The 17,876-nt window shown below is 36.9% G+C and overlaps 1 protein-coding gene across 1 annotated transcript; it reads right to left on the bottom strand.

Annotated features, from left to right (window-relative positions):
- Nucleotides 1-1,800: 1,800 nt before the first annotated feature.
- mttp (microsomal triglyceride transfer protein) lies at nucleotides 1,801-17,261 on the bottom strand. Its single transcript, XM_023334414.1, has 18 exons — nucleotides 17,060-17,261; nucleotides 15,827-16,020; nucleotides 15,578-15,721; nucleotides 12,129-12,236; nucleotides 11,910-12,026; nucleotides 11,678-11,817; nucleotides 11,340-11,490; nucleotides 9,789-9,946; nucleotides 9,471-9,639; nucleotides 8,658-8,765; nucleotides 8,304-8,516; nucleotides 8,005-8,216; nucleotides 7,799-7,896; nucleotides 6,904-7,025; nucleotides 6,582-6,809; nucleotides 5,269-5,393; nucleotides 3,117-3,287; nucleotides 1,801-3,018 (listed from the first exon to the last, which is right to left on the bottom strand). The coding sequence occupies exons 1-18, from the start codon at nucleotides 17,118-17,120 to the stop codon at nucleotides 2,871-2,873; spliced, it is 2,667 nt and encodes an 888-aa protein (XP_023190182.1). The 5' UTR covers nucleotides 17,121-17,261; the 3' UTR covers nucleotides 1,801-2,870.
- Nucleotides 17,262-17,876: the final 615 nt, after the last annotated feature.

Raw genomic sequence — 17,876 nt, 5'->3', positions numbered from 1 at the left:
TAACTGTGCCTGACTTACTAATTTAACTTTAACTTTTCTTCTGGTTGTACAAAAGGAATTCTTACATATTCATATTGTAATCCACAAAAGTAGGATATTATGTGTTTATTTCATTAATGTTTTGTTATAATAAATTGTACTTGCAATTAATTTTATTTATTTTGCCAAATCCTTTAGAAAAATAGTAAAGTGTTATGCTAATGTTAACAAGCCGTGGGTGGAGGTCGGGCAGAGCATCATTCAGGCAAGAAAACTAAGAACACATTTGAACACAAATGCACAAAATAAGATCAAATAACTTCAGAATAACATAGGTGAGAGGCAATCAAGTAGATTTATGCCAGCAGAAGAACACGTTTGGCATGTGCCGTGCGTGCGAGGTTAGCTTTCTGGTGACAGTGAAACATCACCCGGTGGTGCTTAAGTTTAACCTGACAGTTTGCTGCTGTGTTTACTTGGTTGCCGTGGATGCAGTGAGACTGGCAGACACCCGCTTGCCCCCAGCTGCTCCCTGTGCTTTCTAAAGAATCTACATTAGGGCCCAGTTGTTGCTTTTGGATGCCAGCAGGGGCTCTGATGTCACAGTTGTGACACGGAAAGACTCAAGATTTATGGCCTTACCTGGATCAGTGAGGGAGTGTCATGTTTAGGCCGTCAAAGTATGTCTTCTCTTTGCAGACTTTTGCTAAAATTGTCTGAGATACGTTTCCTTGAAACAGTCCAAGAACCAAAGTACATTGATTTTAACATATTTATTATCTGTCGGATGAATGATAACATTTACATGCTGAAATAGTTTTTATTCAACAGACAGAAGGAAAACACTACCATCATTAACGTTGTCTATGTAAAAATCTATGTGTATGAATTATTTCAAATTATTTCTGTATGAATTATTTCCAATAATTCATATTTCATATGTGTATGAATTATTTTCAATAATTCATACACATGCAAAGTTAACTCTGTGATCAGAATTAAACAATTATTGAATCTTCATACTGCCAAAACTGAAAGCAAAAAATATTGTCCCCAACTCATTTTGGTCCTGAAAATCTGAAGATGTGTCCGGCACTGGCCCCCACACCTCACCACACCTCACCTCACCATCTGCAAATTGTTTGGATTATGTTTGGCCCTTCTCAGCTAAATTCATCAAGCTCACTCAAATTGAAAGAATAACATCAATTTTCAAGTCTTGCCATAAGTTATAATCGACTTAGGTCTTGACTTGGCTGGGCCGTACACGTAAATATGCTTTAATCTATAACCATTCAGTTGTGGCCATGGCCAAGTCTCTTGTAGCTAGAGATTCTTCCTCTACATGGCTCCCGTTTCCTCTACAGGCAAGGCTGTTCCGGTCTGTTTTCAATAAAATTTTATTTGTATAGCACATTTCAGCAGCAAGGCATTTCAAAGTGCTTTACATCATATCAAACACAGAAACACAAAGTCATCAAGTGGGGGGTTCTTTTGATGAATTGTTGGTAAATTGTAGAATGCTATCTGATCTGTTTGCTACTTTACTTGATCTCAGTGATGCAGTTTATTCACTGATGTTCTCTAATAATCCTCTGAGGTCTTCACACAACTAAATTCATGCAGAGACCAGATTATACAGACATGGTCTCTGTTTACAAATTAGAAGGGTGGATACTGGATTTAAAGGATTATGTCTAACATGTTTATTCTATCACATTAGAATTATAAACTGTTTTAATCAATTTCAGTCAATAGAAGTGTTGATTGGTTCATATTTTAATATTCAACTTACACTCTTGCAAGTACAAATACAGAAAACAATGTTCTGATATTTATTTTGCCTGTCAGAGTTATAAACAACTCGATTATGACAAATACAATTAAAAACAAAATTACTCTGTTAATCTCACATGTCCAGTCTCATTCAGCAAATTTATTTAAAAAATACAATATCATAGTCAGGAAAGAGTTTTCTGGTCTTGAAAGCTTATGCACTTTTTCCAGCTTCATCAGTATTTACAACTTCTTCTTCACTGTAGCCTCACATAGTTTATTATATGTGCCCATCATAAATATCATTTTCAAAGTAATCCAAAAACACAAAATGTGAAAGCTCCCAATTTCTGACAAAAACATTAAATCAAAATGATTTAAATATAACTGGGTCATTTTTGCCCCTTCGCCAATTCATGTCCTCTTTTATTAGCAACACTTTGACGCCCTTCTTCTGTTTACCTGTGAAGAAATTATTTAGTACTAAATTTGTAGTCATTTAGCACAGAATAATTTCATGTCAGTTTATCATTCTAGTTCAGCATTTATGGAGATAAATGATACTAAATATGCTCTAATCTCACGTTTGATTTAATTGTATATTATTTTACAACGTCTTCCATTTATTGTAGTTCTGATCTCAGATTCTACTACTACGAGACATGATCAAACCAAATAACTATAAGCATCATCATTCTTTTAAGCATCACATAACCACATTTTTAAATAGAAGACAATGAGTAAATTATATAAAGATAACTTTAAATTCTCAAAACGTGAAAGTAGGCATTAAACATCCCAGAGCAATTTGAGGTATAGTCGGAACAAATTATTCTGTGGCAAGACGACTATTTACATATTCAAATAAGAAAGATAGACAGAATATGGCCAAAAATGTAAGAACATGAAATGATGAAGCAGCAAAATGACCAGCACCCCTTAAATACTCACAGGAATGTAAACGTTACTAAAAACATTAACCATTTCTCTTTTTTCCACCCTTGATGATCTTTCATTGCCTGAGAAATCAAGACCTGCTTTTTCAGTGTAAGCATGTGACAACCGTCTGCGAATCCAGTAAATCCTTTGGTAGTCGACACATCCAGATGTCTTCTCTACCAGCTGGACTCAAAAACCCTTTTGCACATGTTGGAGTTCTCCTGATGGAGAGGGAACTCAGAGCCAGGCACAAGCTGCTTTTTAGCCTTTCGTGACATAATACTCTTCCCTGATGACAGGCTCTCATACCTGGAAAAGTATTCACTAAAAAAAAAGAAAAAAAAAAGAAGAAGAAAACACAAACAAAAAGTTAAAGCTTACATCAGCTAAAGGAAAGTCAGACTATTTGGGATAGAGTCTACCTGACAGGGAAGGTAGCCTTGTCCATCTGCATGCACACCAGGAAGGGATAGTCAGAGAACTGGACTGTGGTGATGAAGTCCAGAGAGGCTTCTGTGTCAAAGCTGACCTCCACACCAGCCCTCAAAAAGTCCATGTCCACCGTTACGTTGCCAGTGACCACTAAGGCTCCTCTGGGGAGAGAACCAAGCAAAAGCACGGTCAATGAGATCAAGAAAAGTGAGAGTTCGATAGCAAACAGCTCAGTTCATAAGCTCCTTAAAGTCATGTTGGAGTTACACCAAAGAAAGGTATTAATTGAAAAACTGTTGGTTTAAACATCAAACATGATCATTTCTATGCACATGGGGATCAGCTGCACAGTACCATGAATAGGTGTACTTTCCAGATTTATTTTTGTTACATTTGTCTCATATCAAACAAGCTTTAATAACACACAAAGATAATCCCAGTAAATGCTAAAGGAAACTTTCAAATCATAATTTCATTTATGAAGGGGAGAGAAAAGCCTCCCAAAATGATCTAGCCTTTAATGAAAAAGTCAGAGCTTGCTGAACAGCTGCCAGTTCTGCATACAATGCGGCTCACATGCAGAATGTGGTGAAAACTCCCAGCATAAATTCTGAATGAGTACATTTGATTGTTTGAGTCTTACTAAATAAGTAGTGTGCATTGTGTTGTAAAATATCTATCAGATAAAGCGCTCCTTTGTATTTAAACACAAATAATTGAGACAAATAATTTCTAATATCAGCTACTACCAGAGCAAATGGCACATCCTACTGTTTTTCATTGGTTAAAAACATTTTTCAAGTGTCAACTCCTAACTTTAGTGACAATAACTGCTGGGAAAGCTATAAAAAATACTTTGAATATTGCCGCCCATTAGGCTGTGAAAAACTGTAGACTCCTGAGATGATCAATCTGATACAGATGACCTGACACAAATAGGAATGAACGTACATGTGTGCCAGTAAGGTCTAAAATGTTTGTGCACATTGATGTAAGGAAACATCTTGAGTCCTCACAGCCTTAGACAGATTTTTAACTGGTTTAACCAAAATCCCAAACCCCATTACCTCTATTGTTCTCTGTGCTAAAGCATTTCCTGATTAAAAAACAGAACAATACAATAGTTTTTCAACATAGTATTACCTGTTCCAGATATTTTATTTACCTTGTGTTTCAAATTAAGAAACAAAAAAGAAAAAAAAAATACTTTTCTAACTTTGCCCGGGGAGACCAGCCAGGCAAGCTGGCAAGGCTATTGTGGTTTGGTGTTGCCCTATACATATCCATGGCATCCAGTCTATTATCAGCAGTGGAGAGGTGCAGCTATGCTTGGCCATTCACCTGCCTCTGCCATTTGCATGCACACAACTAATCCTGAAGACATGGATCAGCCCAGTTGTAAAGAAAAGGTGAGATTTATAAAAAAAAAAAAAGCACAATAACATCTAGCCTAAGTGACGATCCTCCGAAGTGTACTGAATCCAATAATTTAAAACATTAAAATAGTTGTCTTTCTTAATTTACCGTGTAACCTAAATTTGACTTAAAGTGACACGACAGCATGAGTTAGCTCAGCCATAAAACCATATTTAAAGGTTTAAATTCTCTTGCGTTCCTCTTAAGCCCCATTTCATCACCTGATGCCACGAGCCATCTGATTCAGAAGTGATGACGTGCTCCATATTCAGCAGCTACTGTCGTGTGTTGACTGTAATGCTTTTAAAATAGAGACTCAGACACAACCCGACGTCGCCGGCACACGACAAAGGGTCCAGGCGTGACGCGCAATCCTGGAGCCGGGCCAGAGAGCCGGTGGAACGGATGAATCAGACGGTACTTATAGACCTGCTAAAGTTCAGATAAACCCAGCATCAACAGAAATCCTGTCAAACTGAGTGACATGGCAGGAACCTCTAAAATTATCTTCCTTTCAAGGCACCAAGATTGTTTTCTAAGAATTGTGTAAATGTCAACCAGGCCTTTGACCTGCATGTGCATTAAGTCATACGGCGCATATAGCACTTCTTTGACTTGGTGAGTTAATCCATAAATTTACGTGACTGAACTTTGGCCAGGACCCAGATGCAGAGAGCATATTCTCTGATGACGCAAGTTGTTTATATCAGCGTTTTTGACCGGTACCTGTTATTGACGCTGGTTTTTGACTCTCTGTACCACAGGCTTATCTCCATCCCTCCGGAAATGTCAATGGCTAAGCCTCCTTGAAACTCTGCATTCGCCTTCAGACCTGACTGAAGCTGGATGACCTGCAGGATGACAAATCGAAACAAAATACACAAGAGTGAAGTTTTGAGATTAGGGCTGTCTGAGTAAGGAAGAATGTTTCATTGTTAAATTTGTGCATTTTTTATTATTTCCATAATGACAAAATTCATAGCAAACATTGCAATATTTCTCTGCTGAATTTAAGTTACATATATTAGATTAGTCATATATTTGGTGATAAATGACCTAGAATGACAATGTTGTATTGCTGAAACTGTAGGCTCAAACTCAAAAAAGAAATCTAACTTTAAATTTGTGGACAATTATTCAGTGATGGGGGATCTCATGTTAAGAAATTACTGTTTTTTATTGTTTATAGCTAGCAATAACATCCCAAATATTTTTTTATTTAAATAAAACCAAAATGTTTGGAACATTTTTTTAAAAAGTAAATAAATAAATAAAATAAAATTATATAACATCTTGATGAAGGTATTATTGCCCTATTTTTGAAAAGTAAAAAAAATACAAATAAAAAATGTGTCCTTTTTGACAAAAGGGGGTTATACAATACTTGTCATCTGCATCAATTTATTTGTTGAAGTGAGATTTACAATACTGAAAATACTAAATTAAAGATTTTCTTTCTCTTTTAGTGTGAAATTGTTAATATAGCTGATCTTATTTTAAGCCTTTTTCCACAATTTAATTAGCAGCATCAGTGAATTTGGTGAGAATCAAATCAGCAGTATTTAACTGAGTGGTTGACATTTCCTTAGACAGCATTTTATTTATCTAACAGAAAGGGCACAGAAGTCAAAATGGACAGCTCCCTTTTCAAAAATAGGACAATTATGGCTTCATCAACCTGTTTAAGTGATGGCATCCAGCACTTCAGACACTGTTCTCTTTAAGGCTAAAGCTGTTGGGGGCTTGACACAGACATACCAAAGCTCTGGTGAGAGAAGCTTGATATATATGCGCCATATCTGTAAATTAATAGACACCATATGGCGCACATGTTAAACATGGTTTACGAGCGCCTTTTCTGCTCAGCTTCCGCTAACGTGCTTATTAAGTTGAGTTTAGCTCCATTGTGGTTGGAGCTATTAAAAAAGAAACCCAAAAAAGCTGGACCTCTACACACAATATTGTTCTGTTTTCCATAAGAGCTTTAAATAGGATTCCACTTTAAAAAATGCAAAAGCTCTCTGTGTTAAGCCGTGTACCTCAGAGTGATCTGTGAGCAGGATGAGTCCTTTCACCACGTTCATTGGCTCCCCGGTCATGGAGAACATTTTGGACATGAGGTCACTGTAACCCTTGAAGAACGTGACGGGTCGCAGCTGAACATCGAACAGCAGAGCTGACATACCAGCAAACGACTCCAGGTCTTCCTCTCCCTCATCGGGAGTGGCAGCGATTAGAGACTCTAAACCCTGAGCCTCAATCGCCACCTGAAAGACAAAAAGAAATATCAGATTAGCATAAGCCAGATTTTTTCGACAAATAATATTAATAATAAAAACTTGCGTGTCCTTGTGTGTGCACCTGCAGTCCATGTAGCATTGAACCTTGACTGGCACCATAAATATTCATGTTGCTTCTTCTGAGGATACCAGAGCCGGAGTACAGGATGTCCAAACTGTACGTCGAGGTCACATCAGGAGATTCTGTGGAAACAGTGGGTTGTTTGATTTTAGTCTTTTTGTTATTTATTCAAGACCAATATAAAATGCTTCTGTAAAATGTTTTAATTCAGTGATCATTTTAACAGCTTTGATTTTCCATGCCTATTTTCACCAAGTTGCAGCCTGTAGAAATAGTATCACAGGTGCCTGGAATAAGCAGCCATAACTTTTGAACTTTTTTCACATCTTGCCACAGTAAACCCAAAACTCTCATTGTATTTAATCGGGAATTTATATGACACACCAAGACAAAGTCACAATTAATTAAAAGTGGTACAAGAGACAAAGTTAAAAAGTTTTGACAGGTAAAAATCAGAAATTGCAGCATTTTAATCAACCTTCAATCTGATACTCAAAAATAAAGTCCACCTTCACAATACAGGAAGAGAATGTCAGAGCTACAATGGAACGGTGTATAATACAAATAAAGATATTCATTATAGGCCTAAGTTCATTAAAACTTTGTTGAAATATGTGAAAACTGATATAGACAGACACTTTCCATCAAATCTGACTGAGCTTGAGCTATTTTGCAAAGAGGAATGGGTAGAAGGTTCAGTCCCTACATACTTAAGGCTGGTAGAGGCAGTACAAAGTTGCAGCTGTTATGTGCAACTTTGTGTTTGTCTGTCACATAAAATTCCTGGTAAAATATATTTAAATTTGGCTAAAACTGAAAGACATTCAAGGATTATGAAGCCTTTAGCAATACAAAGCATTTTCAGGATAGAAAAAAAAATTTTTCTGTTACTTACGGGCCATGAATCCTGAGAATGCAGACGATGACCCAACTTTAGCAAAGCGATCATAGTTATGGGAAATCATGTCCTCCAAAGCTTGACGTATAATTTTGCTGCAGAAATGCAAGGAATAAGTTAATGTTATGTTATTATGTTCTACATATGAGTTTATGTTTAGGTTTGTTGGACTGACTGCTCTGTGAGCTTCCTGTATAACAAACCTGGCTGGCATTTGAAAGCGAAGGATGTCTTGGATCTTCGACAGCATGTACTTGTTCATTTCATGCGGCAGGTTTCCGATGGACAGAAGCAGATTTTTCACCTCGATGTATGAAGGGTTGCTACTGAGGATGACGTCAGCAGCAGCAGCTCTCACGTTCTTCTCATAGATTCGCCTGTTCTGGTGGTAAATCCTGTTCACAGTCTGTTTGACCTGGAAAGTGGGAGAAAAGTTTGAGGTCAGTCAGTCTACATGCACATAAAACCCATTAAACGAGCTGTAATGTTTGCTGTGGTTTACCTCTGGGGTGATGAGGCTGACGTCATATCTCTCCAGGGCTGTAAGGGCAATGGTGCTGTAAGATCCCACCTCCGACTCTGCAATCTTTGTGAGGATGGGAATGGCCTCAGGAAGCAGAGAGTTCTTCAGTGCCAGAAGGTACATCTGGACCTCGGACTCAACCTGCGTGCTTTCAGGACCTTCTAAAATCATCTTCTTCACCTGCACCACTGTCTGAAATGGAAAAATATTCAATCTCAAAACCAATTCTCAGGAGAACTACACAAATTCTGGCACCATACAGAAGCGTGCATCAAGGTATAAAATTCTGGTAACTTTAGCTTTTTGTTTTTAAAGATTTTCCTGGAAGCTCACCGATAAATTACAGCTTCCTTTCAGACACAGCTTGTGGACCAGAGCTCCCATGATGATCACCACAGATTCTTTGATCTCCGTGCTGCCAATCTTTCCCTTAGCAATGTTCTGCAAAGAGAACATTTTTACAGTTTCTTGAAAAGTAATGCACTTACAGTACTGCAGAAATTTTGTCACTCCCCTTCCATTTTTTCACATTTTGTCAACCAGAAAATTCAATAAATTTTGTTTGGGAAATAGTGTTATAAATTATGAATAAGAGTATATTTGTAACATGAAAGAAATAGGATACATGATTTTCAATTTGTTTACTAGTAAAAGTCTGAAAAATGTGAGATGTATTTCTATTCAGAAGTTTAAAGAACAGTGTCCCAAACTATAAACATCACATCCAGTGGCATTAAAATAATCATCCAAAAATGTATGGCATCATAGCAAACCTGCCAGCATGTTGCTTTTTCACGTTTTTTTTTTTTATAAATGATTTTTTAAATCATGTAAACTTTTCCTTTTTGCTTTAGAGCATCAACAAAAATGAAAATAAATAAAAATGCATTTTATTTGTGTGTGGTTGTAACAAAACAAAACGGAGGAAATTTTAACAACTGTGAACATTTTTGGAAAATGTTCACAATTCCATGAGTAACATGTACTCATACATGTTACATGTGTACCATTTCCGTAAGCCACGTTCAGGTAAAGGACCTGCCAAGTGATTACAGAAAATAGTTTGAGGTTTGTCTAAAATGTGTAAAACTAAACAAAATCCTCTGTCTGTTGTGAGCACATGTCAAACCTCTGCTCTACACCTACCAGCAGAGCCTGGAGCATTCTCTCATTGGGATGGGAGGCAAAGCCACATGCATAGAGAAAACGCTCCTGCAGAACGGAACCCTTTGCGTCGGTGAAATTAAGAAACTCAAGCATGGCATCCAGAGATGCAGGGGTTTGAGAAGAAGTCACTGCGTCTACCACCTGAGGTCTGACAGAAGCAGAAAGTAATTAAAGCAACAAATGTTAACACTTTGGAAGGATAGTTGCCTTCACAGATTCTTAGAATGTAACATTTTCAGGTTAAGTGAGAAGCAGAGTCATAAAATCTCTATATATAAAAGGTAGGATCTGGTTTACAGGGTTGTCTTGCTGGCGCTTTTCAGAACTTTGAGAATCTCGTCCTTGGACGCCTTCCTAATGCTCTGAATGAAGCCCAGGAAGCTGCGAGGAGCCATGGCTTTGGACAGGCTCCCTGGCTCCAGCTGCTTTTGCGCCGCCTGCCAATGTTCGAAGAGCTAAGTGTGGGGAACACAGGGGGCAGAAAAGGATTAGAGGACATATCATCTTCAGTCAGTGTTTCAAGTACAAAAATACACTGAGTCCGATTAGTTACGGTGTGTTATAAAAATTTATTTTGTCATAAACACTTGTCCAACTTGTCAGAGAATGTGTAAAAAGACAATAATAACTGGATGAATTAGAATCCTGTACTGTTGCTTTTTATAATCAGTGAATTGAAAGAAATTAGATGTTTAGCTGCTTATTGGGAGTACCTTGGAGATACAAAAAGCCATTTGGGAAACTATTTAAAGTGGATACATGTATCATTTGCATAACTCTTCATTTTCAATTATGCTCCATTTTGTTTCAATGCTGAAAGTTGATAAATGTGTGAGAAAAAAAAAACATGATAGGACCATATGGAAGTCAATGTACATTACAACGTAGTGATAGCAATGTCTGCAGATCGAGTACAAGTTCAAAGACAAAGTCAATAGAAATGTTGTCTAAGAGCAGCAGGGAGACACAAACTGGCACCTTACACAGAGATTTAAAAGCACTGTCTCATGACTATAACCTGCCAGTAACATGGGTGTTTGAACTAACCATTTTCCAACCAGCTGTCATTGTAATGCGTTAAACTAACCAAACATGCGGCCATGTTATAACGTAAAAGCAGTGAATGAAAGCAGCTGAAAGTCCATATAATCAGTTCATGTTTTAATTATTAGGATTTAAAAGCACTGCAGGAATCTTGTTATAAAAATCTAATTCTGTGGGTTGGAAAGGAAGTCAAAATACAATCTGTCTTTCATTTGGCTTGGAGTCTAAGAAAAAAGTAGTTGCTGTTAACAAAGAGACTAGCTTTGATGGGTTAGGAAAAGTCCACTGGCTTCACTTTCTCAAATATCACCCAATTTATCTTTTCCTACCTAGTAAGATTCTCTGCATAGGAATGTGTTGTGCTCCATGTGTTGCCAGTAAACACACATCAGTTTGACATGATTTAGTTAAAATGGATAGTCATCCTCTCTGCAGCTTCAAATGACACGCTACCCATATCTGGGAGTACCTTTCAATTTATGAGGTGTTTCAAAATCTTGAACTTTAAAATTGTTTGCCTGTTTCGAAAAATCATTGTAAAGGTCGATTGTGATTTATTTTTACTTTGAAAACATTCTTGACTTTTAGGAGGTTTTTCTGGCTCTAAAATGTGATATTTGTTCATTTGAAAAGCTCAGTTCAGTCCATTTACCATTTGTCATATTTACCCTTTCAGGAAATTTTGAAGTTTTCTTATGTGGATGAAACAAATCTCTACCACCATACAGTAATTTCAAAACCAACCCATCTTTGTGTATGAGTACAGAGTGAAGATATAGTGTGTGAAGAATAATTTGTACTTACTGAAGGACAGCCTTTGCATTGGGTTTTTAGCTTCTCAGGAACAACACCAACAGCTGCCAGTTTTTCATCTACTGACTTGACGACTCCAGCAACGTCCTTTCCAGCCGCCTCAAATGGTCCGGCCTCTTTACCCAGGAGCACTAGGGATTGTCTAGGAAACAATAATGTGGACATATAGAGTTTCCAGTCACAGATCTAGTTATAACAAACCTAAACATCTTTATATGTTTAGGTTATAAAACATATAAAAATGTGTTTACCCATTTTTTTATACGTGTAAAAAAAAACAATACAATTACATTCAACTTTTTGTAGATAACCTTATATTACCCTATTACCTGGATAGGATTTTAGCAGCAGTGGATCGGTGAGCATTAACAGCCAGAAAGTGAGTTTCTTCAGCCTCTGCTGACCGGATGAAACCATCTTCAAGTTTAAACACTGTAACAGAACTGGACTTCCTATTTACACCCAATACCTGGATGGGAGAAGATATTAAATGACATTTTAGAACTTCACAACTGACCACTTCTTCTATAAGATGACGAGTTGTTCTGAAAGCTGACTGACCGTACTATGTGTGGTAAATCCGGTCTCTGAAGTCTTACACGTCTCCAGGATTTTGGTTCTTGTAACTTGAACTTGTGTTGCTTGATACTGAACTGTGCACCTTCCGGAAACATCATTCTGTTGTACGACATGGTTTGAGTTTGTTTACCAATTTGCAAGCATTGAAAAAAAAAAATTATACAATCACTTCTGGTGAGTAAATATTGCAATGCTCTTTACCTCAACAACTTTCCCAGTATGGATCTGAAACTGCAACAAGCTGCTGATGCCTCTTTTTAAATTCTTGATGGTTGCAGGTTCTGACCAGTAGGAATAGAATGCCTTTATCTGCATGGGATGTGTAAGAAAGAAAGCAACAAATATGCTTTGAAATGATATGCAGCAAAACTTTGACCTGTAGATAAATTAACTATTGAGCAAAGCAGCCTTCACAAAGGCATCCAGGGTGTCAGTTTCCTATGGTACATTTGTGTTCACAAACATATGTGCATAGTTATGATATCTGACACTATTTACATTATATGTTACTCTCTGGAGTCCAGATCAAAACCACACTCAGACTATTACAGCATTAGCACCTATAGTTACTGAATGAGTTTTTAATAGCTACTTAGTTAGAAGTAAATTGTTGATCTTCTGATGCCCCCAACAATAATATTTAAGGATTGTTTAAGGCAATTATTAGTGTGATACTTTACTATTGAACCTCTGATGGTAACAAGATATCTGGCTGGATAATGCTAAAGAGCCAGAATTGAAATACATCAGACATTTCTTCAGCATATAGAGTAAAGTAGTTTTGTGTGAGCTTTGTGACATTTCACTGAAATTGTGCTGAGAGTTAGTCAAATTTACATACATATAGACCTGACTGCCAACTTTTCATTGCCAGCTATCAACACTGTGAATGGGGCTAATGATGATTTAGTAAATGTCAGATTTTTTTTTAAATGTTGAAAATAAAACAATGGATTAAACTGGAAATGTTGTGCCCGACATTCTCACAAAAATGACTAAAATGTTACTGCTGTGTTGAGTAAATGAAATTAGGAATAATCATGCGGTAATTTGTTGAAGTTCATATGTTAAAAGTTAGACAAGTGGAATTTCACTTTTTCTACAGATTAGATCTCCAAGGACTGGAATATGTTGATGATCAGTCAAAGGAGAGACATTTTGGTATAGTGCATACATAAAACTTTTGTTTGTTGCTGGTTTTTTCCCCATAAGTGGATGCATCTGGATCTATTTTCTACCATTTTCTCTCACTTTAAAGACTAGCTTTTATGTACCAAGAATGGATTTTCCATGTGTGGCATTTTACCATTCAATTTTTGTTGGAAGTTATCTAAAAACAAACGATGAGACTGAGTACCTTAAGTATTAAATATAGTTAAATATTTGGTGCATTTTTTACCAATTAGAAATGGGCAAAAAATATAAATATTGACTAAGTTCTATGTAAAGCTTTTCTTTAAGAGCTATGCTTTCATATAAGAAAAGAGAAAATTACTTTTATTTTGCTGTATTAAAATAAAAATAAAGCAATCTACAGTATTATTGCCATGTCAACCAAATCCCAACCATTAACTGCCAAGATAAAACATGTTTAATCTAGTACAATGAAAGATTTCACTGGAATTAAACATTTTTGAAAATCAAAATGGCTGCACAAATCCCTTTAGAGATTATACAGGCCACCAAAACGTTACCTGCCAAACTTCTCCAAACAGGGGTTCAGTTTAGCTCAATGACACACAGTTTCCAGGTCATGAATGTAGAAAGGAGCCAATTACATCATCCTACAATGTTTCCTTTACAGTATAATATTTACTTGTGGTACTCAGCCATAATATCAGATATGACTTCCATAAATAGGCCATCTGCTGCTACTGTGTGTTATTCCTCCCCCTTTCTGGCTGGTATAAATAATCTGACAACACCAGTGGAAACTCGTCTACCCGTTTGACCGACAAACAAAAATGTTTCTTCTTTAGTGGAAACTTTAAAATTAATTCTATTCTGTCTGCACTGTAGAAAAGACAGGAAGAAAATGTCTTGGAAACATTTCTGAGTAGAGAGGATGGATTTATTTATTCTAGAATAAAATTTATATTACAGTAAGGTGCTTCTTATAGGATAAAGTCAATCTACATATTTTCAAAGTCTGCTTTAAGCTACGAAAGAACAAATTGTTACTTGGAAGAAAATTGTCTGACAATGAATTATAAGCCATTTAGTAATAAAATTTCCAAGCTATACAGCAGTTTATTGTGGACATAAGTGACATTTTCTGATAAGTCTTTCAATAATGAATATGCCAATTTCCTTTCTTCATTATTTTAAACCATGTTACTGTACTTTGAAGAATCCAACTTTAGTTTTGTCGTGAACACAAAGTTGAGAGATGAGAAGAAAATGCAACAAAGTAAATTACACATCCTAAATAAACTGTGTTTAGAAAAAAAATACAACCATTTTCATTAATATGCATGCTTAAAAATGAGAGAAGAAAAAGTGGATTAGTTTTTAAACATGGCAGCCAACCTTTAGAGTATTTTAAGGAAAATGTATGCAGATCCAAAAAAACAGATAACAAAAAAAGAAAGTGCAGTTTTAGATTGGAGGCATAAATATGGAAGGAGCCACTTAAAGGAGAAGAGTTCTTTAAACATATCACATTAAATCAGGATGTGGGAGAGAAAGATGGTATAATGACAGAAAAGCTTCAGAAAAGCAACCTTTGTCTATCATGCAACATGTTGAATTTGGAAATGTTGGCATCCTTTTGGAAATATCAGTAAATGTAAACGCCTACATTATTTAATTGATGTAGGTCAACAGCAGAATATTGTTCTTGCAGCACTATCTGCTAACATAAGATGCTAGAAACAGCTTAAAATGTCCTCTGTTGTCATTGACAACTATTCTCTCATAAACATAGTCTGACATAATCTCTTATCACAATATTATCATTGAATACTCAAGAATGAAAGTCTAAAATAAAATACTGTGAGTGTTTTTTTTATTAATCATTTTATCATTTTAAATATAGTTTATTCAAGACTAAAAAAATTCTCAAACCTTTTCAGCACTACTAAACACCTGGAATGGAAACAATAAATAACTTCTTTTTTTTAACTACTAAATCTACTACTAATACCATTAAGATCTCCATTAAGGTAAATTTCATTTGAGGTCTCCTTTATATCTGAACTCAACAGGTTATCAAAGACACTGACATCATTCACATTAGTAGTTTACCTCACTAAGATATTCTTCCACCAACCTACAACCATTTCTTTTACTCTGACTCATTCATAAATGTAGACATTGACCTTCTGAATCAGCTGACCTTTGATAAACGCACACACATTTCTGGTATTTCCCCTGCCAGCATCATCACTTTAACACTATGCAAATAGAAAAAAAAATTAGAATGCTCTGAAGACATCTGCCTGGCTTTCCTCCACTCCTGCACATGCCTGCATATCAGTACTTGTATACTACAGATAGCCTTTTCAAGAATTGCTCTCTGGCTATAGTAAAAGGTGTGTTATATCTGGGGTCAAAAGCTATTCTGGACACTCCACTTAATATCATTGCAAGAAAATGCAGACACTATAGCTACAGATGTTAAAAATGAGTGGTAGTGTTGAAGTTCTCACCTTCCCATTTTTCAGATGCACCAGGAAAGGTTTTGTTAGAGCTGCTAGTTTGGTTTTCCCCAAGACGCTTTCGGTCGTGGCTCCATGAAGGATGTTGTTTTTCTCTGACCTCTCAGTCACGGGCTCAATCCTCACATTTGAGATCTGTTGAAGAGAGTAACCTCTTAAGGAAATTATCAAATGTACTTTTATTCTAAAAGGAGAACCTTATTTAGAGAACTGGAAAAGTAATTTTTTGGGCCCACATACAGCCAGCTGAATCAGCTGGTCGTCCTTGTTGCTCGGATCTCTCCATACAAGGTTAATGTTCACGTCACTTGAGATTCTGTAGCCGGCACTGCCCTCCTTTGACCCCCGAGCCTTGTCCAGCAGGAGCTCAGTGGTGTAGCTGAATTTGTACAGCTGGTTATTGTTCAGCCGGGGTCCAGCAGCAGCAGCAGCACCTGGTAAAATAGGAAATGCAACTTGAAGCAAAGTCAAAATGACAAGACGCTACAATGAAAAGCTCATCTAACTTATCATTGTCAATGTAAATTTACCATAAAGTGTAAGTAACTGAAAGCAGTTTAGTCATTTATTAAAGATGTTTTGTAATCAGAATTGTCTTAAAATATTTTTCATAGGGTATTAAGCTGAAACAGTTTTGCTTACTAGTGCAAAATAGTGCCAAATATTTTTGTCGCTGGGTTTGAAAGCAATCTTCTTTGCAAACCTTAGTATGCAAGAAAAACTAAGAATCGTTTTCAATAGATTTTTTTTTCTGAACAACAACAACAAAAAACTTTTAAGCAGCCATAAAAAGACATCAATGGACTTTCCCCATCATATTTCAATTCATTTCATATTTCATATATCCCCATTTCATATTTCAATAAGTAGAGATTAGACTTGTATCGTCTCATCTCTACTTATTCTTCTTAGTGAATAGTGGACATGGTGTTGAGCTGATTCAATCATTGAACTGGGTGTGTTTCAGTAATCTCCTGCTTGCTACATTAATGGCAAACCCTCTGATAGATGTGTCATTCGGCCATGAGGGAATACACACTGACGTGTCACTTTCTGATTTCATCACCGGCTGTCTATGCTAAACTTTCACCAAATGAAATTCAGGGTCAGTTTGTTGCATCAAACTGCCTTAAATATTTCAGGGACTTAAAAAGTAAACTGTCAGCAAGGTTATCATCTGACTTTTTCCCTTCTGACTGTTTCTAAAAGATTATTTCTGACTATGAATGTGATGGAGAGTCCCAGCCTGCATCGATTCATTCATTCTTCTTCTTTCCCAAATCCAGACTGAAAATCTTAAAACTGCTCAAAAAGTCCAACAGCAGCTTCCAAGTTCTGAGCAAAGTGTCCAAGTTTTAAGATTGCAACTACAAAACAATAGTTTTGCAGGCTCCAGATGAACCAGTTGTCTTCAGTCTGCTGTCATCTAAAGGACTGCTGGCGTCTAAGCATCTCAAGAACCAATTCACTCACCTTTGGTAGAGGCTGTGACAGAAGTGGCTGCGCAAAGCAACAAAACAGCCAGAACCAACATTGTGCGTCCTCCTCTCCCCGCAGCCAGGTGATCCAAACCCCAAAAGCCGCTGAAGTGGCACCAATGAAAAGGCCAAAAGGAGAACGCAAAGCGAGCCCGAGCCTCTTGTGTCCTGCTTTATCTGAGGGGAGGGCAGACTCCAAACTCCACGCTCAAGTACTAAGTACGAGATAACCCGCAAATCATTAACCAGGGCAGCACAGATTTGACAGGAACTGCTGCTGTCTATAGATGCGCATGCAGCCAGGTGGGTCATTTATTTTAATACAGCGAGGCCATGTGATCGATTAATCAGTCCAATCACGCAGCTTAATCGGATTGATTCGCATTGTCATAAGAGTGAGATCACAAACCATTTTTGCGGCTTTAACGCGCGGAACACATTTTCGAAAGCTGAACTAAGATTGTGTAAACTTATTAAAATGTAATTTATGATGGATGTAGTTACCAGGAGCTGATATGCAAAAGTCTTCATGCCAGACACCTTTCACCTAATTTCCCCCGGAGATGAACAGTCGGCACTTTGTCATGTTACGTTTGCAGGAAGTGGGAAGTCCTGCCAGAGAAACCAGCTCGAATTACAGCTTTCCCACTATAGAGGTGTCAAGTCTTTGGGTTGACCTGTTTTGCCTTCTGCAATATTTGCGTTGAGTCTCAAGCACTTTGAATCATACGTATAAATTATGTGTTGATCTGCGTTTTTTTTGGCCAAGATTGAGATGCCATGCAGTCAAAGAAATATGTCAATTGTTCATT

Source organism: Xiphophorus maculatus, chromosome 5 (assembly GCF_002775205.1).
Source record: "Xiphophorus maculatus strain JP 163 A chromosome 5, X_maculatus-5.0-male, whole genome shotgun sequence".
Taxonomy (NCBI): Eukaryota; Metazoa; Chordata; class Actinopteri; order Cyprinodontiformes; family Poeciliidae; genus Xiphophorus; species Xiphophorus maculatus.
This window is presented reverse-complemented; position numbering and strand designations above follow the sequence as displayed.

Bases quoted from the DNA above. Each gene is read 5' to 3' on its own strand.
- mttp (XM_023334414.1), bottom strand. From the start codon at position 17,120: ATGTTGGTTCTGGCTGTTTTGTTGCTTTGCGCAGCCACTTCTGTCACA. The intron at 9,947-11,339 runs GTAAGTACAAAT...CCCCACACTTAG, and splicing joins AATGCAAAGGCTGTCCTTCA to CTCTTCGAACATTGGCAGGC. The intron at 7,026-7,798 runs GTAAGTAACAGA...CTGTTTCCACAG, and splicing joins ATTCTCAGGATTCATGGCCC to AATCTCCTGATGTGACCTCG.